The sequence below is a fragment of the Triturus cristatus genome, chromosome 5_1 (genome assembly GCF_964204655.1).
Source record: "Triturus cristatus chromosome 5_1, aTriCri1.1, whole genome shotgun sequence".
NCBI classification, from domain to species: domain Eukaryota; kingdom Metazoa; phylum Chordata; class Amphibia; order Caudata; family Salamandridae; genus Triturus; species Triturus cristatus.
The window spans coordinates 680,910,283-680,935,597 of NC_140587.1; the positions used below are offsets into that span (position 1 = coordinate 680,910,283).

At 41.8% G+C, this 25,315-nt stretch overlaps 2 protein-coding genes across 2 annotated transcripts in view; both read left to right on the forward strand.

Annotated features, from left to right (window-relative positions):
* LOC146831362 (uncharacterized) overlaps positions 1 to 25,315 on the forward strand; it is a 1,121,174-nt gene that overhangs the window by 387,547 nt on the left and 708,312 nt on the right. The window lies entirely within an intron of this gene.
* LOC146831363 (uncharacterized) lies at positions 14,977 to 15,819 on the forward strand. The gene has a single exon (XM_085605223.1). It carries the CDS (start codon positions 14,977 to 14,979, stop codon positions 15,817 to 15,819), a length of 843 nt encoding a protein of 280 aa, XP_085461349.1.

A 25,315-nucleotide genomic window follows, 5' to 3' on the forward strand; every position in this document is an offset into this window, starting at 1 on the left:
TCCACAGAGGTCCTTCCCACCTACTATATAGTTCAAGGCATAAATATGGCATCTCCAGGGACCCACTTCAGAAGACTCCTGGAACTGCGGAAGATCAGAAGAGGATTGAACCTGCTCTCTAAGACCTGAGAAAAGTCCTAACGGATTGGAGCTGCTCTTCCTCTTTTACCCAGAATAAGGATGTGGACTCCAGGGGTCATAAGGCTGACTTCCTGTATAAGTTACAAGGATACAACAGGCTACAAGATTAATTTCCTGCAACTGCCCAGCTAACTAGTGGCAACTGCCATGGACTAGACCCTGCTGTTGGCTTCTGCCTACAACCATGGAGTCTCTAAGTGCTTCACCTGAGGTTCAGGGGTCTTTAGAAGTGTACTCCTATGGTGATTGAGACTTAAAGGTTCAAGTCAGAAGCTAAAATCTTTTCCCCAAGATGAACTTGATTTGTGGATTCAGCCCGTACTCCATCATAGCCATTGTTTAAACTGTGCATAGGTCTTGTTCTACTGCGACCATTGACTATCATTGGCACTTTCTTAGCACTATATCTACTTAACACTTTAAAAAGCCATAACTCTCGTTCCCCTCATTGGGGTTTTGTCATTTTGGTTAATAAATCTTACACTATTTTTTTAATTTCATTTAGAGTTAATTATTGTTTTGCATTTCGACTTTATTGCTGTTTTAAAACTGCACAAATACTTTGCAAATTGTCTCTCAGTTAATCATGTCTGCTGTGTGCCATAGCCAACATGGACATGAGCTCAGGTTTATTTAGTGACTTCAGCGGTTCATCCTGACAAGGATTGTGATTATTACTTGGGGTGGGTGCTTACCACCCTCAACTAAAAACCCAAACTCTTATAGTGCAAATAATATAAATGGGCAAAATTATTTTCATTATATTAGCAACACTGTACTCTATTAAAAGCTATATTAAACTCTTCTCCGTATTACTCTCAAATTTACTGTTAGGGACTATTATGTACTGTGTTGCCAAGTTGTTTGTCCTCGACCACACAATTTGTCCTAGAGAAGAAGCCTTGATTTCAACCATACAATTTACAGTTGATCCATAGGAGTTAATTACTTTACACAGGAACATTTTTAGTTTAGAAACAATGAGCCTGATTCCCAAAAGTAATCTGAGAAAAAATCCTAACTTTACGACTTTCGGTATTCACAAAGGGCATTTAGGATTAGTAAAGCTAGGATTCCTAACTTTACTACTGCTTACTGCCCTTTAATCCTAACTTTACGACTTTCTGTATTCACTAAAGGCATTTAGGAGTAGTAAAGTTAGGATTCCTAACTTTACTACTCCTAAATGCCCTTTAATCCTAACTTTACAACTTTCGGTATTCACACAGGGCATTTAGGAGTAGTAAAGTTAGGATTTTGTCTCAGATTACTTTTGTGAATGTGGCACAGTTTTCTTCCAGAGAAAAATGTATTCAGTGTGTTCAATATTTTAAATCCAAATGCATTTGTGTTGCGATCTATAGAACAAAGTTAACTGTAAAAAAACTGGAACAGTCCATTCACTTTTTAAAATCGCTGGAATTCCCATTCTTTCCCCACAAAGCTGCTTTGAAGGAAACCAAGTTTAAAAGAAGCAATTGTTAGAGCTTTACTTTGTGCAATTTTAGGTCTCATATAATGTCACCTGATTAATCAAAGATTGCAACTAAGAGTGGTCAACAAATCTATACATTTAAATAACATGAAGGACATTTAGGTCCACAAGGAAGACAGTGAGTGATTAATTTTTCAAACCATACACGTTTTTATTAAGGTTAAAATGTTTACAAGGGCAAAAGCCATCAGGTTAGTGGCAATCAAATAGTAATATATGAATGCATTAGGTAATATGAAGTTCAAATCAATCAAAGTCATATAAGAGGATGAACAATCATAAAGTCGTCACAAAAGAACATTTTAGTAAAATCAGTTCTCTCTAAAGAGTGTTTCCTACTGTGCTCTATGCTGTCTCCAAAGTGAAAAAGCATTTCTGAAATGTTATGTACTCTGCACTGCTTTATTTCACTCTGCACTGTTTTATTTCACACAGTTCTAACATTTGCAACTCGAAGTTCCCACAAAAATTATCCAATCAGGTTAAAGTAAACAGATACAGTTTGAAACTCATTAGTTTCTCTGGATCCTCCACAATACAGCCTCTCTCCATGTCCTACAAACTTACAAATATGTGCAACAAAACAAGATACATTTCACTAGCATGTACTTTGCATGTGTTTTCTCCAATTTGGTACCACTTAGAACATTGCACAATTAATACAATAAAATAAAACCTTTCTTCTCATAAGAAAGTAAGAAACAGAACACCATGTTCAACAGTATTAAAATTCACTTGCCTAGATTTAAAAGTTTACATTTCACTTAGCAAGATGGCAATCAACTAACCATTTAAAAATGAAGGCCTACATTAACTATGGTCCATCGAAAACATGAATAATACACACTGAATACATATGTATGTTTGCGTGTTAATGTCAATATAATGCAAAACATTTATTATGAAGAAATAAACCTTTAAAATGGGAACAGCTGTCTCCTGGAAATATTGGATTATCTTGTTATGTGAAGGCAGGGGAGGAGAATAGTCTATATGTTGGTGTACTGTGTGCCTTTTTGTGAATATGTATTATTGTATGTTTAGTCATGAAAAATAAATGTGCCCCACTGCTTTTACCTGCACTGTCCATCAACGTGCAAATAAAAAGGACTTGTCATGGACACAGATATCCTTCAGGGGGCCTCAGAACAAGGTCTACCAAACTATAAAACCCCAAATTACATCTTTGATCTCTTTTATCACTGGTTACTTGGTGGTTTTGTGTTTCTAACTCACAGTAAGCACTGCGGTGCCATTACTGAGCATTTCCTCTACTCTCAAAAGATATGCAGCTCTATATCATTTTAGTCTACATTGAAAAGTGTATTAATCTATCATGAAAGCCTAAATGAAGGTTGTTTTTCTGTTCATAAGTTGCATGATACTCCAATACGAGTGAGATGTCTGGTTCACCTCACGATGTTTACTTCCAGGATTTGTTTCTAAAAGAGCTCAAAGATGCTACAGTTTGGTTAATCCATGGTGGACCAATCCTTACCTACTGGCATGGGCCCTAATAGACTAATGTACAGTTTACAGCATCCCTCAAACCCATTGGAACACATAGTCAATATCAAGCAGCAGGATTTTATCGAGAACAAAAACCTTCTTGATATAATCCAAATCTGCCTCTATGTGGGTAATAGTATGCGGTCAGAATTTATGGTCATCTGGGGAGACCCGCGAGCCTGTGAACAAAGATGGCCGCCTCCCAGTGAGCTCCGCTCGTTTTCGCCCGTTTTTTGGTTTAAAAATGACGAATTTCTGTCAGAATCTTTATCTACATGAGGACACTGTGATTTTGAAGCCATTACCTGCTGCTGTGAGGTTTTTCCAGCATCTTTTATCAGTGGAAGTGGTGTTTTCCTCCTTCCTGCTCCAGCACCTAGCTTTGCATCGAGGTATTGCCCAGCTTGTCTGTCAGGGGGGCGTAGTAAGTGCTCAAGAGAGGGCCTGGCATTGGCCTAACCACTCCCACAGTCTATTTTAGCTGCTGCACCAGTCTTTTTCAGGCTTTTTTCTCAAATAATACTCTACCTTTTCATTTACTTTACTGCTCTACAATTTTAATTCTGTATACAAGAAAATGGAAAATAAAAATGCGTATTCACTTATAAAAGGAGACAGCAAGTTTCACCACCTCCAGTTAAATCTAAAGAGGTAGAGTCAACTGAACCTTCGTTGACATTAATTCTTGATGAAATTCAGGCACTTCGTGCTAATACAGATAAAATTGCATCAGAGAATAAAAATTTGCGCAAAGACATGGCTAGTATGTCAATGAAAATCTCTGATAATTCAATTAAGATACAAGATAATATAGTTAAAATTAACTCTTTTTCTCCACATGTGGCAAAAATATCACCTATGTCTACACTCCTTTTGGATATGGAATATCGTAACAGACAATATAACTTGCGCATTTTCAATTTTCCAGAAGATGTTGAAGGTTCCAATTGCAGGTTGTATTTAGAAAATCTGATTCCTGGCCTCCTAAACATCAAATTTCCAGAAAAATTTGAAATTGATAAGGCTCACAGCATTCCTTCTCATCGCAACCCTCATCACACAAAGCCTTGACAAATGATCTTTAAAATGCTCCGCCACCACCATTTGGTCTTGATCAGAAAAGTAGCACAAGAAATTCCTTCATTGATGGTCAATGGAAATAAAATATTTATCCCCCAAGATTTTGCTAAGGAGACTGTTTCAAGGAATTCACTGCGCTTCGTCCTCAGCTACAAAGTCTTGGATTCAAATATGGTCTTTTTGACCCATCAACAATGCGCATTTGGAAAGATAATTTCTCTATATCCTTCCATCCTCCTGAAGAATTAAGACTGCTCCTGGATCAACATTCGCAGCACTCAATGGATACTCATGACTCTGCTTCTTGAATATTACTGTTACGAATATTTCTGACAAATTTATGGTTTATTTTCTCATAGGGCTCCAACAGTTCCGGTCATGCTTGTAAAGCGTGTGTGCATTTTATTCCTGTTAATAATGTTTCTTGTTTGTTGTTTTTCCATGTTTTGTTTGTTTTCTTTTTTACCTATTCTTTACTTTTTTCTCCTCTTCTTGATCTTCTTCTTCCTTCTTTTTATTATGGCCAGTGTTCATAATATCAAGATACTCTCTTTAAATGTCAAGGGGTTACGCCATCCAGTTAAACGTACAAATATTTTAGATTATTTAGGCAGTTGTAAAGCAGATATTTGTTTTATACAAGAAACTCAAATTGATGACAAAATCTTAGATTATATGAAAAAAGTGGGTTTATAGTATTGTCTCTTCTCCTGCAAATGGAAAAAAATGGTTTTGCTATCCTTTTTGCAAAAAGGCTACATTTCCAAATTTTGAGTCAATTTTCTGATACTGATGGCAGATATGTTATAGCTAAAATTAAAATTCCCAATTCAGTTGTGTTTTTGCTAAATGTGTATGGTCCACTCTAACAACAGAAGTTCTTAAATTGGGTAATATTCCTCTTATAGTTGGAGGAGATTTCAATATTATATCTGATCCCTTACTAGATAGATTATCTCTTACTAAATTTTGACCTCCTATAGCTTTTTTTGCTTTTAAATCATTTCTCCAAACTACAAAGCTAGTTGATATTTGCCGATTACACTTTCCTACAGCAAAAATGTTTAAATTTTTTTCTAACCCACGCAACTCTCACTCAAGGCTTGATTATCTTTTAATTTCCAGACAACTAATTAACTCTGTTGTCACTTCCTGTTATTGGTAATATTGATATATCGGATCATGCCTTAATTTCTTTTATTTTGAAATTGAATTAAAATTTAAATTGCAATCCAGATGGAGAATGAATACTAGTATTATTCTTAATGATCAAAATAAACCTAAACTCTTAAATGCTATTCATGATTACTTCCTTCTTAATCCAGAAAGCTCTACTTCCATGGTGAATAGATGGGACGAGTTTAAAGCCTATATTAGAGGTGTTTCTATTTCTCTTATGGCCCATGAAAATAAGTCTTTTAATGCAAATATTAAAAGTTTAGATAAATAAATCGCAAAATATGAAAGATTTTTTCTTACATCTAATGATCCTCAATATAGATTCAAATGGCAAAAACTTAGATATGAGTTAATTCAATCCCTGGCAGAAGAGATGGTATTCAACTATCAAATTCTAAAGCCAAATTTGGTTTTAATGCTAACAGATCTGGAAGATTGTTAGCTAATTATTTACGCATTAAAAAAGATAAAGCACAAATAAATTCAATTCATGGCTCTAACGGTAAAATTGCTTTATCCCAAAATGATATTGTTAATGAATTTCTGGTTTTTAAAACACTTTATATAATAAACATAATGTTGATGATACCTCTTTAATTGATTCTCTTTTAGCTAGCTGTGGATTACCCAAAATTTCCCAATCGGATAAAATTAAACTTGACTCGCCTATTACTCAAGATGAAATTTTATTAGCCATAAAATCATTTAAAATAAATAAATCCCCTGGACCAACACTGAGAAAACCGAAGTAATGGAGTTCGGGAAAGGTCCCTCAGTCTGGAACACCTTATGGTGGCCGTCGGCGGCAGGGCAATGTCCCCTCCCGGTCACTAAGGTGAGGAATTTGGGGGTGCTTTTTGACGAAAAGCTGAATATGTCAGCCCAGGTCAATAGCCTAACTTCATCATGCTTCCTACTGTTAAAAACTCTGCAGAAAATCCTCCCATACATCCCTTTGGAGCTACAGAAAATTGTGATGGCCGCCTTATTCATGTCCAAACTGGATTATTGTAATGCCTTGTTCCTGCGTATCGACAAGTTCCAGGTAGGAAAAATCCAGTCTCTACAGAATGCCGCTGTTCGTGTAATTAGGAACCTGCCCAGGGGCTGCCCTACCTCTGCGGGCAGGAAATCTCTTCACTGGCTTCCGGTTCAACAGAGAATCGAGTTTAAGGCACTCTGTTTGGTTCACCGGGCCCGTTTTGGTGGCAACGCTGAGGATGGAATAGATAGGTTTTTACCTTACATCCCACCCCGTGCCTTGCGGTCGGCCATCCTTGGTCTTGTCTGTATTTCCAGATTTAAACTAGCGAGATGGGGCGGCCGTTCTTTTGCCATCCGTGCAGCTGGGTTATGGAATGATCTGCCAGTGGAGATGCGACTTCAACCCAGCTATGCCCTTTTCAGAAAAATGCTCAAATTTCGCTTATTCCAGGCCCAATAATCATTCTGTTTCCCGCTAATCATACACATCACAGCGCCAAGACACCGTTTTCGGTGTTCGGGCGCTTTACAAGCTTCTTTTATACTTAAACTTATACTTACCCGCTGAGTTTTATAATGAATTTCAGCTACAGCTTATTCCTCATTTATTTCAACTGTTTACTTTTTTTGGTTCTACTGGAATTACTGCTGGTTCTTTTACTGAGGCTTTTATTATTGTTTTACCCAAGCCTAATAAAGACCCTACTCTTGTCTCAAATTATCATCCGATCTCTCTAATAAACAAAGATTGTAAAAAATATGCCAAAATACTTGCTACTAGATGATCCTCTGTGTCGAACTCTGCTGTACATCCAGATCAATCTGATTTTATGAAGAATAGATATTCTGCTAATAATACAAGAACTTTGTTACATGTTATTGAACAAGGATCTACTTTTTCTCTACCATCAGGAATTCTCGCATTAGATGCTGAGAAAGCTTTTGATAAAATTCATTGGTAGTTTTTATTTCCTACTTTATTATGATTTAATTTTGGTGACATGTTTATCCATATGATTTCTGCTTTATATTCTTCTCCTATTGCTAGTTTATTCATTAATGGCCACATTTCAAACCAATTTTCTCTTTTCAGAGGTTTTCCCCTTTCCATGCTTTTGTTTCTTCTCGGTATCGAACTTTTACTTACTTCCATAAGAAAATGTAACAAAATTACTGGAATTAATATCAAAGATGTTATTATTAAAAATGTAGCTTATGCAGATGATGTACTTTTATTTATTAGTGATCCTTTATACTTTTTTCCCTCCCCAATGGAAATTATTTTGTTTTATTCCACTGTTTCTGGATCCAAATTAAATACCAATAAAATGGAATTCTTTCCTTTAAATATTTACTGTACTCTTGATATGCTACCTTTGAATTAAATTATTTGGCAAAAGGATAAATGTAAATAACTTGGTATTATGTTCTCTTCATCTATGAAATTAACAATATATCTTTGAATTGTGACTCCATCTTAAATTATATTAAAGATAAAATCTCCAAATGGTCTTCACTTCATATTTCATGGTGGGGCAGAATGGACTCTATAAAAATGACTATTACACCAACATTTTTTGTATACCATTGCTATGATCCTACTCAATTTCCTTTAAAGTTTTATAAAACTGTAGACAAACTCCTCTCCACATTTCTTTGGAATAACAAGTCAGCTCTTATCAGTTATAAAAAATTAAAAATGCCCAAATGTAATGGGGTTTTGGATTACCAGACTTTTTTCTTTATCACAAAGCTTTTATTTGAAAACAAAGCTCTCTTTGGTTTAATCTCTCTTTTTTGAGTAATCCCCCTAATTGGCTTATTATCGAAAAAACTTTGATAGAACCTTTTCCTCTACACACTTTGCTAACTATGTCTAATAAATCTCAATTTTTTCATAAATCTGTTATTTTAAAGTCCACCAAACTAATTTTAAATGATTTAGATTACATTTTTCACCCATATCCACTACCGAAGACATTTCATTATGGTATAATCCAGTCATAAAACTTAATAGAAATGTTAGATTTTGGAGTTCATGGATTAAAGCTGGCATTTCTTACCTTAAAGATGTTTATTGCAATAATGTTTTTATATCATTTAAAGCGTTACAAACAAAATTTCTTTTACCTCCTTCTGATTTTCTCAAATATGAATCTTTATGTAATTCTACTTTAGATTCATTTCCTCATAATATTCCTTCTAATGTTAAACCAGATTTATCAATTTATATTCAAACTGTTTCTACTTTATCTCATGGTGTTTCTATATTATATAAGAAAATGTCTATCTCCCAAGGAACCAACATTGATATGATCTCAACATTCTGGAATAATGAACTTTCAACCTCTTTCTCTATTGATACATGAAAAGTTATTTGGCTTAATAGTATTTCTGGTTGGTTACCTGTTTCGCTCTATCAAGCTAATTCATATATTTTATATAACTGTTTATGGACTCCCCAACGTTTACTTCAAGCAAAACTTCTTCTGTTTTCAATTTGTTGGCACTGTAATTTACATACTGGTTCGTTACAACATATGCTTTATGATTGTCCTATAGTTTTTCAATTTTGGGTCGAAGTTTGGGATATTATAAAAAAGGTATTTAATAATCATGATGATATTTCATTCAAACTGTAAATCTGTTGTTCTATCACAAAAAGTAAATGAATTAGAAGGTAAACATTTTAATTTTCTATTATCAGCAGCTTTCACATCTATTACAGCATGTTGGAAAAACGTTTCATTATTATCTGTTCATGTTTGTTGGTCATGGGTTATTTTTACTAGAAGAGGAGCTCAGTTATCTTTGAATGGCATTAATCATAATTCTAATTCTCATCCTTCTTTTTGGAAACCTGTTGATATATATTTATCTTCTTAAATATGTATTTATTTCCAGTTGTCTATTGCTATTACAATAATCTGGTCTTCATGTTATAGTAGCTCTATTTATTATCATCATTATATAGATGCATCTTTGCTCCTTTTCCTCCCTTTTTGTTTTTCTAGGAATATTATATTTACTGTTTTTACATATTGTAATTTAATGGCTGTTTTTTCATTATCTTTCAATTGCAATTGGGTACTTTTTCGGTACTATTTTTGGTATTGTCTCTTGTTTAGTGTTTATTATGAAAACTCAATAAAATATTTTGAACACAAGAATTTATGATCATCTATGTTGACCAAAGGCTAAAGATGGATGTTAAGTGTTTCATATAATTGATTCTTCTCAACATCATCAACAGTACTAGTCTGGTGAGTAAACATGAGAACTCTGGAAGCAAGGGCCCGCATTTGCCTGGTTAAACATTTCCTGTAGGACAAATTACAGGTAGTCTTTCAGCCCGTATCCCTGCACATCCTGTCCTCAGGCTGTGCCCTGTGGTGTGCCCTAGGGCTCAACATTCTCCCCTAGAAGAATACGCCATAAAAGTTGACGGTACCCAACTCTTGCCGAAATCGGTCCTTATGCGGTAACAATTATGATGTTTTTTGACTGTCAGAAATTGAGTAGTGGGATTGTGCTACTTTTTAAACCATGCAGATATTCTGGACATGATAGACTTGCTCCCTCGTGACGCACTGAGATGCATCCTCAGTAACTGGGCATTCCTTCAAACTAGTGAATACAGATAACTATTTAAGGCCAATTACCAATGCCCAACTGAGAAGTTACTCAAATGTCTCTGCAACCATAGCTTCATACATTCACCGAAAGGAAACACGTTTACAACTAGGTGCAGGCAGTATTAGTGAAAGAGAATACTAGCCATGGCTATTTGGATGGTTTGGGCCTAGTTGCTGGCGTAAAGGAATGTTGTGATTCCGTACAATGGATGCAGTCCTGTCATTTCATCTGCAGTTGAAAGCCCAATGAAAGGCCATGTAATAAAAGTGCTGATTTTAATATTGCATACACGGCATACAAGAGCCTTGTCCATCATATCCCTGTCTTTCTATTTTGGAAATTTGGTCTAAACTGCCTTTCTTAACCAACAGAAAAACGTCCAGGATCAGTAAAAACTGATGTAGAGGCCGTAGATTTTCAGTGCAGGCTGCCATGTCCTGAACTCGTTTTCTCTTCAGTCTAAGAGATCTGCTATCGTTTCGCATTATTGATTTGCGGATTCCTGTCTATCCTTAGATAAGATAAGATAACAAAACATAACTATCATAACGTCATTCTGACTGTTTGAGAAGACATGTATCTGTTACTTTGTCACAAGAGGTCGTAGCTTATATCCTCACGATTATAGCCTCTTAAGAGTGTGATAAATACATACAATTATAATTAGTATTACATTGCTATAAATGACACAACAGCGTTTTTAATAAAATACATTGCATATATTAAGACGTATTAGTATGCACGCATTATCTTCGAATAGTTGTATAATGTTGATAATCGGTGTATCATGAAAAAGAACCTGAGAACAATCTCTTATCGTAACTTCTCCTCTTGAGAAATCGTGCTTGCTCCAGAACCCTCATAGGCAGTCTGATAGTTCACAGGCGTTATGTCTATTCATTTCAATCGCCTGTGTCATTAATTAATTGCTACTACATGCTGTCAGTTTAGGCTGTAATTTACATCAGCACTACTTGGCAACTCAAAGAATCAATCAGCCTGGGGTTTGAGTCTGGTGATCATTAGCAGGTATAGCAGCCAGAAATGGGTATTAATTGCTGCCTGAAAGAATGCAAGCCATGGTTTGTGAGTATTGTGTGGGCGAGTGGACTGCATTAATGCATGAAAGCTGACAGAAAGCACAGTTTATACTTTAGACTGGAACTTTGGGAATGAATGACAGAGGAAGACAAAGAAATTCATGTCGCTCACATAGGGAAAAGAGAGCCGGGATTCGAATGTTTAGTGCACTGATCACATTTATTTATATGGCATGAAAATTAAATTCCAGACTGTATAAAATATTCTTGTCTTGTAGCGGAATCTTCCATAAATTGCCCATTGACACCGCTTGCTTAAAGTGATGATTGCCTTATTACATTTTTAGGGCAAAGGCAACCTTTTAAAAGAGTTATTGCCGTGTTCATTTCATGCAAAATGCTTTAAAGACGACTACAATTACCAGGGTCTCAGCCTCTTGATTGTGATGTGCATCAGTGAATCTACAGTAGATGTGCTGGGTTGGCTCATGATTTACGTGCTCCCAACCGGGACTTGACTACTTTTCTTAGACCATCCACGCCATCCACGGCAGGTGGTTAAAGCACAGGCTTTACCCAGATATGTACAATATCCTATTTAGTTCATCACAAAGGCCTGGCTCTTCTCAGCTTTGCACACGTGTAGCATTCTTATCCCATTGTGATATTGCCTTTAACTCTGCAAATGCCCTCCCAAGACTGGCCTTACTGTCACACACAACCAACATGGCCCTGCATTGTTCAACAAGAGTCCTCAATCGAGTCTTTCAATCTGAAAGTGAAGGAAAGGATGCGAACAGAAAGGAAGTTAAGAATTCCTTAGAACCCAACCCACGGGGGAATGAACATTAAGTACATATGGTAACAAAAATTTTGTCTCTTAAGTGCAGAATGCCTCCACGACGGGCGCAGAAAGGGAAAGGAGCTAAAGCGGCAAAGGACGAATACCTGGCATTGACTGAGTTGTTGGAGTTCACCAAAGAGAAAGGAGTGGATTGGGCACTAAAGACTCTGAAAGAAGGGGCCGGTACAGGTACACAGGAACAAGCAGTGCGAGGCAAGCGGACGAGGCGTACACCGGAAAGGTTCAAAGGTGCGCCAAGGGACAAACGCAATAGACCAAATGACGCTCAAGACACATCCTCAGGTGAGGTAGAAGTTGTCGAAACAACAAGTTTGGGATCGAAAGCTGCACAAGTAGGGACCGCGAAAGGGGGAGACGACAATATAAACAATGTGGCACAGGGGGAGAAGATACCGCCATTAATGGTGGGAGCGCCCAAAGAACAAATGGTCCCTCAAAATACGCCATCAGTGGTCGCACAACCAGGCAGTGGAATAGCGCAGGTATGGGTTCACTCAGGGGGTGTAGCGCAATCCCCAGGCATAATAGCGGCAACGTCGCAGGGACAGGCACTGAGTAATGGCACCGTAGGTTCAATGATTCCCGCATTGGCCTATCCGGGGGGGACAGGGCTAGTAGCTATGGGGCAATCCCCAATGGTAGTAACAGCGCCCCCACAAGGACAAATACTCAACGATGGCGCAGGTGCCACAGCAGGACCCTTCCCAGGCGCGCTGGGGACAGGCGTGACTGTGCAACCATCGTTAGCATACAGCCCTCTAATGTATGGATCTGCGTCCATGGCGTTATCGCCCTCAGCTGGGATCACATGGCATGTGCCGATAGAGACCAAAGAAAAGATTTTGAAAAGAGAATATATAGACGTTTTTGATCTCATAAATGCCGGGGTGGTGCCAGGAAAAGGCAGAGTAGGAAAGGAAGGCGACTATAGGCAGAAGAAGGTATGGGTAGATTGGTCTATAAAAAATTGGATTACGGGCTTTGCAATTTATGCAGCTATTGTAGCGGAGAAGTGCCCGGCAGTAGCCCCTCAATTAATTAGCTACATATCCCTAATACATGGAGCGGTGTCCGAATTCCCAGGGACAGGGTGGCTCCAATACGACACCAAGTTCAGGCAGATGAAGGCAGTGCACCCAGGGATGGCATGGGATCAGCGGGAAATTAATGTATGGCACACAGTATTTTACTCAACATTAGCAGGGAATAAGGCCAATCAAACCTTTCCCAACCAGTCCTTTCGTGGGGACAGGGGTGCGGGAGACAAAAAACAGGCCTGCTGGCAGTTTAACAAGAATGAATGCAATCGGGGCACATCATGCAGATTCAAACACTGTTGCGCCTTCTGTGGAGTGCCAGGACACGCAGAAATTAGACGTTATAAGAAATCGGGAAAGCCAAAAGAACAACCTGCCCCCACACAACCTAAAGGTCGGCCCCCTCAGGCCCCCTAAGGGCTTGCCGACACCTATCAAATTGCACGTGCTATCATACCTCCTCAGCAAATATGACAGATTACAAGATGCACAGTTTTTACATGATGGATTTCGTCTGGGATTTCGCATCCCATCTACAGCGGCACCAACCACCAATCCCCCGCGCAACCAACGCTCCGTGCTTCAAAACATAGAGGTGACTAAGCAAAAAATCGCAAATGAGGTGGCGCTGGGGAGGGTGGCGGGACCATTCAAGCAATTACCTAAGCCTGACCTGGTATGTTCGCCATTGGGGTTGATTCCAAAGAAAGAGGCAGGGAAATTCCGTCTAATTCACAACTTATCAAGCCCCCCAGGGTCATCCGTCAATGATAAACTTGACCCAGACCTCTGCACAGTGCGCTACACCACCTTTGACACCGCAATTCAGAAATTACAGAGGCTAGGCGAGGGTGCAGAAGACACCAAGTTCTTAGGTTTCACTTTCGGCGAAGAGTATTTCTTTGATCTATGCATGCCAATGGGGTGTTCGATCGCGTGCGCTGTATTTGAGACGTTTAGCAGGTTCCTGGAATGGGCTGTACAACAATTCTTAACCTCAGTTAATTCTTACGAGGTGGTGCACTATTTGGACGATTTTTTGTTCATGGGACCACAGGGCTCGCTAGCATGCAGGAAGGCCCTGCTGGGCTTCCAGCATGTGGCAAAAGCTTTGGGAGTACCATTGGCAGCAGAGAAGACAGAAGGGCCAACTACACAGCTAACATTCTTAGGCATTGAGATAGATACTTGCGAAGGGGTATGCAGGCTCCCGCAAGAGAAAGTGGTGGCGTTCAAGGCGGCTATTGAAACTTGCTTGTTGGCACGGAAAGTCACTTTACATCAATTGCAGGTATTAGTGGGCCAGTTGAACTTTGCGCTGCGAGTCATACCAATGGGCAGGACCTTTTCGAGGAGCATAGCAAGGGCAATGTCAGGGCTACGCGAAAAGCACCATCATACAAGGTTATCAACTGAGGTGAAGAAGGACTTAGCTATTTGGAAAGACTTCCTGGAAAATTTCAATGGCACAGTGTTCTGGCAAACGCCGAATCGCCCCAATGGGGAATTGGAATTGTTCACAGATGCAGCCGGGAGTGTTGGTTTCGGAGCTATCTTAGGCTGCAAATGGTGCATGCAACACTGGCCAGAAGAATGGGCAGTGTCAGGTCTCACAAGGAACATTACCTTTCTGGAATTGTTCCCAATCATTGTGGCTTTGCATCTGTGGGGGGGCAGTTTGGCGAACAAGCATATTGTGTTTTGGTCAGACAGCATGTCAGTAGTGATGGCAATTAACAATCAGAGAGCAAGGTGCACATGGGTTCTGCGATTGCTGAAGGAGCTGGTGATACAATGTTTTCGCCTGAATGTACACTTTACTGCCAGACACGTGCCAGGGATAGACAATTCAGTCGCTGACGCCTTGTCCCGTTTTAAGTTGACAGAGTTTCGCGCCCGATGGCCGCAAGCAGACATAGAGATGACGGAATTCCCGGCCGGACTATGGAAGCTCGGTGTCCCACAGCCCACGAGTTGATAACAGCTTCTCTGGCTCCCAAGACAAAGAGTATGTATGAGAAATCATGGCAGGCATATCAGGATTTTGTCAAAAAAGCAGAAAGATTAGAAGATTTTGCACCGTTAAGTATCTTAGAATTCATAGTGCAACAGAAAGAGAGGGGGAACTCTCCAGCAATGATGAGAAGACAATTGTCAGCAATAGCATTCTATGCTGGGTTGAGCGGTGTGGCAGACCCGACGAAAGACCCAAGGGTGAGGAGAGCGATAAAGGGTTGGGAGCGATTGACACCAGGGGCACAAGATATTAGGAGACCCATAGATGCAAGCAGATTAACTAACATGCTGGAAATTTTGCCCAGAATTTGCTTTACACCATACGAGACACAATTATTTAGTGTGGCATATTCGCTGGCATTTTTTGGGGCATTCAGGGTATCAGAGTTACTGGCGGCCTCAAAAATAGACAAGGAAGGGGGCATACGAGTTGAGGATGTTATTCTGACAGACGATTCTTTGCAAGTCAGGGTGCGGAGATCAAAAACAGATCCACTAGGGAAAGGGAGTTGGATCCAGTTAAGGCCTATGGCAGGGGCGACATGTTGCCCAGTGAACCTTACAAGGACCTTCCTGCGCATCAGGCCGAATGGGGGCTACAGCAGATTGCTAGTACATGACGATGGGTTACCCCTCACAAGATTTCAGTTCACTAGAGTGTGCAAGCTAGCGCTGGTAGGACTAGGGGTAGACACGGCGCATTACACCTCTCATTCCTTCCGTATCGGCGCAGCTACATCAGCAGCGGCACTAGGTCTCCCAGACGAGATCATTAAGAGGTTAGGCCGATGGAAGTCGACATGCTTTGAACGATATATACGCCCACAGCTACTATAGGCAGGCTGATTGTTCCCCCCTGTTTTACGGCACTTCACGTTGATTATGTCCATCTTCAATTTGCTCTAGGTACACCTACTCAGAGGTCGCAAATATGCTGGTGTGGTCATTCATTTATACGCAGGGCAGGGCTCAGGTTCAACGATTCTCAAGAAGAGAGAGATCAGAAGTCGAAAGGAATTGACCACCATTGGGTGGGGGTAGGCGGACAAAGTTTAAGAGGTGTCCCCAAGGACCTGCAGGGCGCCATGGCTAGAGGCATGCCGGTCCCTGACATTTTAGTAATACACTCAGGGGGCAATGACATGATCCCGGCTGGGAGGAGGGGAGTTAAGGAGACTTTGTTCTCGGTGCTGTCAGAAGTCAAGAACATGTTACCCAAAACAATTTTATTTTGGTCCGAGATCATACCACGACAACGTTGGGCGGAAAGGGCGCCTCCGAAGGCGATAAATAAGTCGGTGAGGAGGCTGAATCAGTCGGTAGCGGGAATTTTAAAGGGATCAAGCATACGTAACATCAGACACAAGTTGATACAACCTGCAAGGTTAGACCTATACGCAGAAGATGGAGTACACCTTTCCAAGGCGGGTAACGCGTTGTTCATGCAGACTATCTTAGGGGCTATTGAGGAGGTACTGGATTGAGCAGGGGGGAGGGCGAGCCCGCCAGTGAGCGTCTCGCCCTGTGGCAGGGTTCTGGCCAAGAGAAATGACATGGACTCCGTTTTGTGGTGACTTTTTAGTACCAGAACAGGTCTGGAAGTCTATCAGGGCTCCGGGCTGGCGAGAGAGAGAGGGCTGACCTGCTGGTGGCTCTGGACTCTCTGGCTCTACCCCAGGAAGCCAGCGGTTGTCACAAGAGGTGGCAGACTATTTACCTGCGGCTCTGTTGACCGGGGGGCGGTCAGCTTAAGGAGAGCAGGTTATCTAGGTTAGGGCCTACTGGCACAGCCCGAAGATCAAACCTAAATATGTAGAATCTTACAGTCAGTTGGAGTGCTGTGGTGTGTTGAAAAATTGATTAAAAGATGTTCACGAATAAGTTAAGTGGCCAATGAGTACATGGCCGGATTTGTATTAATAAAAGTTACACTGTGAAGACCAAAACGACTCAGGCGTTTCTATATGGGGAAGAAAGGAAAGGAGGGAAGGAGGGCTAGTGCACTTTGTATGCCAGCTATGGGGGGCGCCACCACATGTAAGGGGCGTGGCGCCTTTAGTGGCATCAAAGGGCCCTAGAAAGCGTAGGAACCCCTTCCGGGTCACGAGCAAAGTGACCGGAAGTGCGTAGGCAAGTAGAGTCTAGTTGACCCAGGAAGCAGTTAGTATGGCGGGGGGTTTAAAAGTGAAAGGGGCGTGATCTTCGCCCTCTTTGTCCGCGATCCTGCTAGGTGGTCGGAGGTCGCGTCGGAGTTGCCCACCCACCCATCCCTGAAAGCGGAGCGTTAGGTAGGCGGGGTCCGGGGTTCTGGCCAAGAGAAATGACATGGACTCCGTTTTGTGGTGACTTTTTAGTACCAGAACAGGTCTGGAAGTCTATCAGGGCTCCGGGCTGGCGAGAGAGAGAGGGCTGACCTGCTGGTGGCTCTGGACTCTCTGGCTTAAGGAGAGCAGGTTATCTAGGTTGGGGCCTACTGGCACAGCCCGAAGATCAAACCTAAATATGTAGAATCTTACAGTCAGTTGGAGTGCTGTGGTGTGTTGAAAAATTGATTAAAAGATGTTCACGAATAAGTTAAGTGGCCAATGAGTACATGGCCGGATTTGTATTAATAAAAGTTACACTGTGAAGACCAAAAACGACTCAGGCATTTCTATATGGGGAAGAAAGGAAAGGAGGGAAGGAGGGCTAGTGCACTTTGTATGCCAGCTATATACTTTAGACTGGAACTTTGGGAATGAATGACAGAGGAAGACAAAGAAATTCATGTCGCTCACATAGGGAAAAGAGAGCCGGGATTCGAATGTTTAGTGCACTGATCACATTTATTTATATGGCATGAAAATTAAATTCCAGACTGTATAAAATATTCTTGTCTTGTAGCGGAATCTTCCATAAATTGCCCATTGACACCGCTTGCTTAAAGTGATGATTGCCTTATTACATTTTTAGGGCAAAGGCAACCTTTTAAAAGAGTTATTGCCGTGTTCATTTCATGCAAAATGCTTTAAAGACGACTACAATTACCAGGGTCTCAGCCTCTTGATTGTGATGTGCATCAGTGAATCTACAGTAGATGTGCTGGGTTGGCTCATGATTTACGTGCTCCCAACCGGGACTTGACTACTTTTCTTAGACCATCCACGCCATCCACGGCAGGTGGTTAAAGCACAGGCTTTACCCAGATATGTACAATATCCTATTTAGTTCATCACAAAGGCCTGGCTCTTCTCAGCTTTGCACACGTGTAGCATTCTTATCCCATTGTGATATTGCCTTTAACTCTGCAAATGCCCTCCCAAGACTGGCCTTACTGTCACACACAACCAACATGGCCCTGCATTGTTCAACAAGAGTCCTCAATCGAGTCTTTCAATCTGCGCTCCCCCCTCAGCGCAGCATTCACTTGCATGCTCAACCTTCAGCATCAAAGTTTCCAAAAGCAGATTAAGGGCCAGATGTACGACTGTTTTTTACGGTCACAAAACACTTGCAGTTTACTACCCTTTTCAGACGGGGTGGTATACCATTCGGAAACAGGAGGGGGTCTCCAGGGGACCCTTTCCCCTTTGTGAATGGGTGCAAAAATATTTTTAAGAGCAGTCAGTGGTCCCAGGGACCACTACCTGCCCTTAAAAAAATGAAACTGAAAAGTTTCTTTTTAAATGCATCCCATTTTTCTTTAAGGAAAACGGGCAGCATTTTTAAAAAAACTGCTTTATTGGAAAAGCAGTCACAGACATGGTGGTCTGCTGACCCCAGAAGGCCACCATCCCTGTGATTGCAAGTCGTTCCCAATGGGGTCGCAAAATTGCAAAAGTCTCATGAATATTACTGAGGCATGCAATGTGCGACCCCATTGGGAATCGCAAACAGTGTCTGAGACACTGTTGTACATTCATTTTTGCGAGTCTCAAATTGACACAATTTGCGACTTGCAAAAATGAATGGTCATACATCTGGCCCCAAATCTGTTAAATCAATTTTCTCAAAGTCATCAAAGCCACCTACATCAAACACCACGCACACATTTATGACTCACACTAAATGCAGCATCCTGAACTCCCTTTTTCTCCTTACCAACCCTGATTTGCCACCTTAAACTAGCTCTCAACTCAGCCACCAACACTGCCATCTCATTTGACCTCAGTGATTAATTTGTGTCGGTGCTTTCCGGTGCAGATTTTTTTCACATGGCCACGCCCGCCCCCAGCATAACCACCGCAGCTCACTGCCCACCACGAATCATCATCGTTGTTCAAGTCAGGCGACCCCCGACCGACGACTACGTTGAGAGAAGGGCGGCTGTGCAGGCATCGATCAGCCAGTAGAACAGTGCAGTACTGTATGGTAGCAAGCAGCACCAGGCCGCGGCGGCCGCCTAATCATACAATCAGTTATTCACTGAGCAAAGGCAGTGCAGCCAGTGTGTGTCCCTGCCGGCCGGCTCACCACGATTAACGAGTAACGGTAAGAAGTTAAACCTTTACTAATCCTCTTGGAAACCAGAGATCGAGCCTCGAGGTCGCGTCCACATCCTGTGATTCTCGGCAAATCACTTACTTTCCCAGTGCCTGAATGTGTAATGTAAATACGGTGCTATGTAAAGGGCTCCAATACCTTCGGGTCGAGTTTGCGCTATATAAATTTGCAAAAAAAAACAAAACATGATAAATGCTTCCCACGGAATCTGATCGGCTCACCAGCTCTGTAAATCTTCCTCACCCTCCAAAAACTGTTTCCCTTCTGTTGACATCCACGACCCACCCCCGCCAAAAGCCTCTGACTTCACCCTCCTTTGAGACTCAGTAGTGTGACGGGTACGAAGAGTCACTGAGCCCTGGACACTGGCATTTTTATAATTTCGAAGGCAAATACCGCACATTTGCAGGGCAGCTTTAAAAAGCCCTACCAAAACAAACCTGCTTATAATTTCCTGGATGAATCGCTCCTCTCCACCCCTATGGGCGAAAAACCCCATCCTTTGATCTCCTGGGGGTGTCCAGACCGAGCACAGAAAGGCCCCTCCGACCTCGACCCCACACACCAGTGAGTGCATGGATGTGCCCCACCCCCACCCTTCCAGAGTGAAGATATGTTATAAACATATTTGGTTCTCAATGCTCTCGCAGACTACATCATGTGATGACTGTAGATCTATTTTTATACCAGGCTGAGAGACAGCAGCCTTGACCCCGAGATGTTGCTGGTGTTCTCGCTTCAGAGGATGCTTGCAGTACTTTCTCTTTCTACTCTCTACTTCCACCGGGCCTCCACCCCCTCTGTCGTTATCTTGAAAACGCGCATTTCCCCTAATTTCTCAACACTGTTCCTGCTGGGAGGCCTCTGCGTACCGCTGGCAGGAAGCCGGTTTAGCAACTCAGCTGTGTAAGTAGCCACTGCGGGTTGCAAGCATCACCACAACCCAGGGGGACTGTCAGGGCCGGCTTTAGTGCTGGTGGCGCCCTGTGCGACAATGTTTGTTGGCGCCCCCCCAATGACACCTCCACCAGGGAGTCTCTCACTAGCACCCTTTAACAGTGACGAAGTCTCCATAACCACACTCTCTCAGATGCATTGAATTAGTTATATAGCGACACTCATACCAGTGTAGGGTGTCCGAGCACTCTGCATCACACACACATTACACAGAGACAATCAATCATACGTGTGTAAATCAGTGTATAGGAAATGTTACATAAGCCAAAAGACTAAAAGTGTAGGAGTCACATGTCATCCATACTGGTAGGCAGTATAGTTTAAGAGTGCTTGGTGTGGAGAAGCACAAACCCAGAGTCGAAAAAGAAACAGCATAGTTGGGAGTTCTCTTTAATAATAAGAATCGATTTCTAGCCAAATTAATCCTTTTTGCAACATTAATCGATGTTCTAATAATGTATACTTTGCAGTGTGTATGCAGTTCTAGGATGAAAGTTGATAGCTCACTATTCTATATTAGGGCTTTAAGTTATAAATTGCAAGTAACAAAAGGCCGTCTCTTTTGAAAGCAGTAACCTGCTGATCTGTGTACATCATATGCACTCTGTAATCTACTTGGTACACGCTCTTTGCAGAAGGCATTTTAATCCTCTGCACTAACTTCACATAAGTCAAAACCTCAACTATTCAAAATGCTAATCTCTCTCCAGGAAGATAATTAATCACAGGAGTTATTGTGACATTTATGTGAGGCCTGGTAATTGCCTCACATAGCAGGTGCTTCAAAAGCGTATTAAACGTTCAAGCACAGCGCCCCCAGGAAGCCAGCACCCGGTGCGGTGGCACCGGTCGCACCGCCCTAAAGCCGGCCCTGGGTACAGTCAGCAGTGAGATAGATGCAGCATGACTGTGGTAGGAACCACAGGCAGGCACAGAGAATCACCACAGCCTTGGGGTACAGTCAGCAATGGGATCAATGCACCAGCCCCTCTGTGCTAAGAAACGTTACTCTAGACCTGGGGACGCACCCAGCAATGGGAAGCAGCAACCCCTCTAGAGCATTCATAGAGGCAATGGAGGGATGGTCAGCAATGGAGTGAAGGCACTGACGTCTTACAGCAGCTTTGAAGGCAACAAACATTACCATACTCCTGGGTGAATAGTCAGCAGTGGAGTACCGCAGCCCATCTATGGTAGCACTGCTGCAAGCATTGTGAATTATCAGAATCTTGTGTAAAAAGATTTGGGGTGTGACTTTCAGATTTTTCGACAATCACGCTGGCATATCCAGTTAAAATACATCATATGACAAAGGCATGGGGTGGGGTTAAGGGCAGTGGAGAGGGAGAGTAGTATAGCTCCAGGGAGTACGTTATAATAACAAGTCCAATTGTTTATCATCTTTTTTAATTGTTTCTCTAATAGTAATCGCTTTAACGGAATACTAACTCTGCTATTTATGAATCCCAAACCCCTTCGGCCACCGGAAGTGACAAATGTAAATGTATTTGTACTTATATAGCGCACTTCTACCCAGGGGTCTCGTAGCGCTGTATTCATACCGCTGTGGAACCCTTCCTGGTTTCCCTGTGAGATGTCGACTCCTGGGCACCCCCCCCAAGGTGAAGCCAGGCATCCTAGTGCTGTGGGGGCCGTTGTGGAGAATAAGCAAGCTATTGCCCAGAGTTGCACAGTGGGACCCATGATTAGATTAGGCACCGAGGCGAGAATGATCAGGTCCGGGGAAATTGAATCCAAGAGCCGCCGAGGCGGGAATTGAACCCTGGTCCCGGGCCACACCTCTGCATCAGGATCTGCCGCTCTAACCATTGAGCCACACTTCTCAAAGTGACTCATTCAAGTGCATTTCATGATTTTATTCAGTTTATCTGTTTTGACTAGTGTTTTCACAACATTTTGGTTTATTTCTTCACATAAGCTATGTAAAAGTTGAATCTTTGATGTCATAGACTCAGTCACTGCATAGACTCTATTAAAAAGGGCATACCCTACCCCAGTATTGTCCTTTTCCCCAAATCAGCACATAGAGCGCTGGAATTGTCCCTTTTCAATGCATTAGTGATTTCCGATAATTCATTCCAAATTTGTGCTTTAAATGCACTTTTGATTGAATCTTTTTCAAAATATCTCAGGGCAGGGGAACCTCCTATCAAAACCTTATTATGAGGAAGGCTCCCTTGCTGAAATTCATCTGACTTTTCGCAGTGCCAGTTGAGGATGTGGGTGGAGCTAATACAGGAAGTGGGTGGAGCCGGTGGAGGAAGTGGGTGGAGCCAGAGAAAAGTTGGTGTGGCCTCCGACAAAGATTTGAGCACCTGCACTTCATATTTTACAAATTAAGCACTGACTTACTACGCAAGCCATCCAAGTAACACATTTATTTTTTCAAGAACAGCTCTGCAACTAGACATGAACAGACTCACTGTCATTTCAGAACCTTCATCATGTGCAAATGTCTATTAATAACTTCCCCTACCAATCACTTCTAGACCCAGGCACTTGAGGAACCGATCACCGAAAGTAAAACCCTCAGCTGAGAAGCTTGGAATCAAATTCACTGAAAGCGACACCTCCTTGCTGAGACAGGAAACAAATCTGAAAATCACAGCTGCAAGAATACATGGAAGCTTTAATTAGGATCTGTTGTATTCGATAAAGGCTCATTGACATGGTCAAGGAAACCTGCAACACAATAGCATCAACACTGACTCCAACTGAAGCACAGCTGTCTTTGATACCATAAAACAATGCATCAGTCACAAATCAGGCAACACCAGAGAACACTCCACTGACAACGGCAACGTCATTAACTATTTTGACAATGAGAACAGCAACAAAATTATAGAGCACATTGATGCCACTGTACTACCAGCCATGAACCCACTGATACCACCCTGCAATGCTCCATAATGAAAGACTTCTCAATGCTCCTCAAAATCTCTCCACATACGTTTGATGGCAGCATTATTGTGTCAATAACAGTGAAGCTGCATTCTTGTGAAGCACACCACTGCAGAATCTCATTGATGTTTCCCTCACTAAAGACCTATTACCCAAAATCCTTGAGGCTTGGCAGATTCTCTCATGGTAGAAGTATAACCATACCCTAGCTGACTTCATCAATTACCACCCAATAACCCTCTTCAGGGGAGATTTAAAAAACATTCACACAGCGCAGCCCCCCGTGAGGCTATGCTGCGTTGCACGACAGGGAGAGAGCAGGAGAGCACCATATCTTCAGAGATAAGGCTCTCTCCTCCCCTTTACTGGGCGCCGGTGCTGATTACAGCTGCCGTGCACCAAGCACACACCTTGGAGCCATAGCTTAAAGGTGTGTGCATTAGTCTAGCATAGGCTTTGTACAAGACGAGTACCCTTCCTGTACAAAATACAATGTCTAGACACAATCCAAAGTTTTTCCCACTATGTATGCGTGCTGTACAGTGCAGGACGCATGCAAAGTCGGAAAAGGAAGGAGAAATTAAAGCATTTCGCCTTCTGTGTGCCTACTTGAAAAGGGCGTAGTTTGCTACCGCTAAACCTAATGTACTTTATTTAGTAAATTGGGTTTAGCATGAGAAAACTTGGGTGGCTTGAAGGGAAAGCCCATGCTCCACCCATGCTCCACCCTAGGTACACCTCCATGGCGCAAAGTAATGCGAAGCAGCGCTATGCATTGCTTTGCATTACTTTTCCATTATTTCCAGCGCTAAACAAGTTTTGAGCTGGAAAGTAAACATCACTTTTGTGACTCAAACACAGCGCAGAATATTAGTAAATCTCCCCCGTCCTTTTCCTAAGCAAGAGCAATAAGACAACAGCTATCAAGCTGCATGTGTAAAGCAAGATCAACACCCTCCTACTGCACTGCCAGCATGAAATCAGTTTGCAATGCAGTACTGCCAATGTCAACTACTGTCTGTTCAAACTCTTGGCCGGGTTTAACACCATTGACAACCATGGTCTGCTCATCCCAATCCTCTCTCTGGATGGGCATTGATGATATTATACCGCAGTGGCTCGCCTCCTACCTGAAATATAGTCACAGACTCATCCAAATGAAAGCCTCAGGTTTGCAGCATGTCTCCATGACCTGTAATATACCTCAAGACTATGTCTGATCTTCACACATTGGCAACCTTTAATTGGAGCTTCTTAAATAGTTTCTTCATAATAACAGTCTCAGGATCCAGCAATAAACATATGACATTCAGATGTTCTTGAAAGTTTTATTTGTCAGTGGCATCAACGGCTTGAAAAAACACAGTTCTACCATTCAAGTCTGGATTTTGAAAGCATACATGAAGTTGCGACCCTAGAGGTACGTGAAATGTTTAAGTGAATTTTGAAACATGAGAAATTCGCCTTTATTTTTTTCAACTGTCAGAGCGAAATCGTGGAAGTTCTACTGCTTTGTAGGTGGATAAAAAGCCCAAATATAGTTGCCTTTAGAAACACTGTGAATGACCCATCAATGTATTTAATTAAAATATAATTGCTTTAATCTAAATACATTGCCGCCTTAATCACATCAACTTGCATGCTTCACCTTCAAAGCCAATGACAAAATCTTGCATAAATGTCATGACTACTGTTGCAAAGCCATCCTGTGCCCTGGGCATCCCCATTTTTTGCTGATTGGTTCTGGTAGTAACTGACTAACTGTCCCGGGTTCTGCTGAACCAGGCCCAGGGCCAGTGCTATGGTGATAACCTAGTGAAAACACAAACATTATGGCACACTATGTGTTAGGGTACCCCTATGACTGGTGTGACCTACCCAATAGGTCCCTAGTATATAATGGGGTAGGGGGGTTTAAAATACCTATAAGTCCCTACTATATAATAGGGATTGGCAGTTTAGAGGCCAGCAG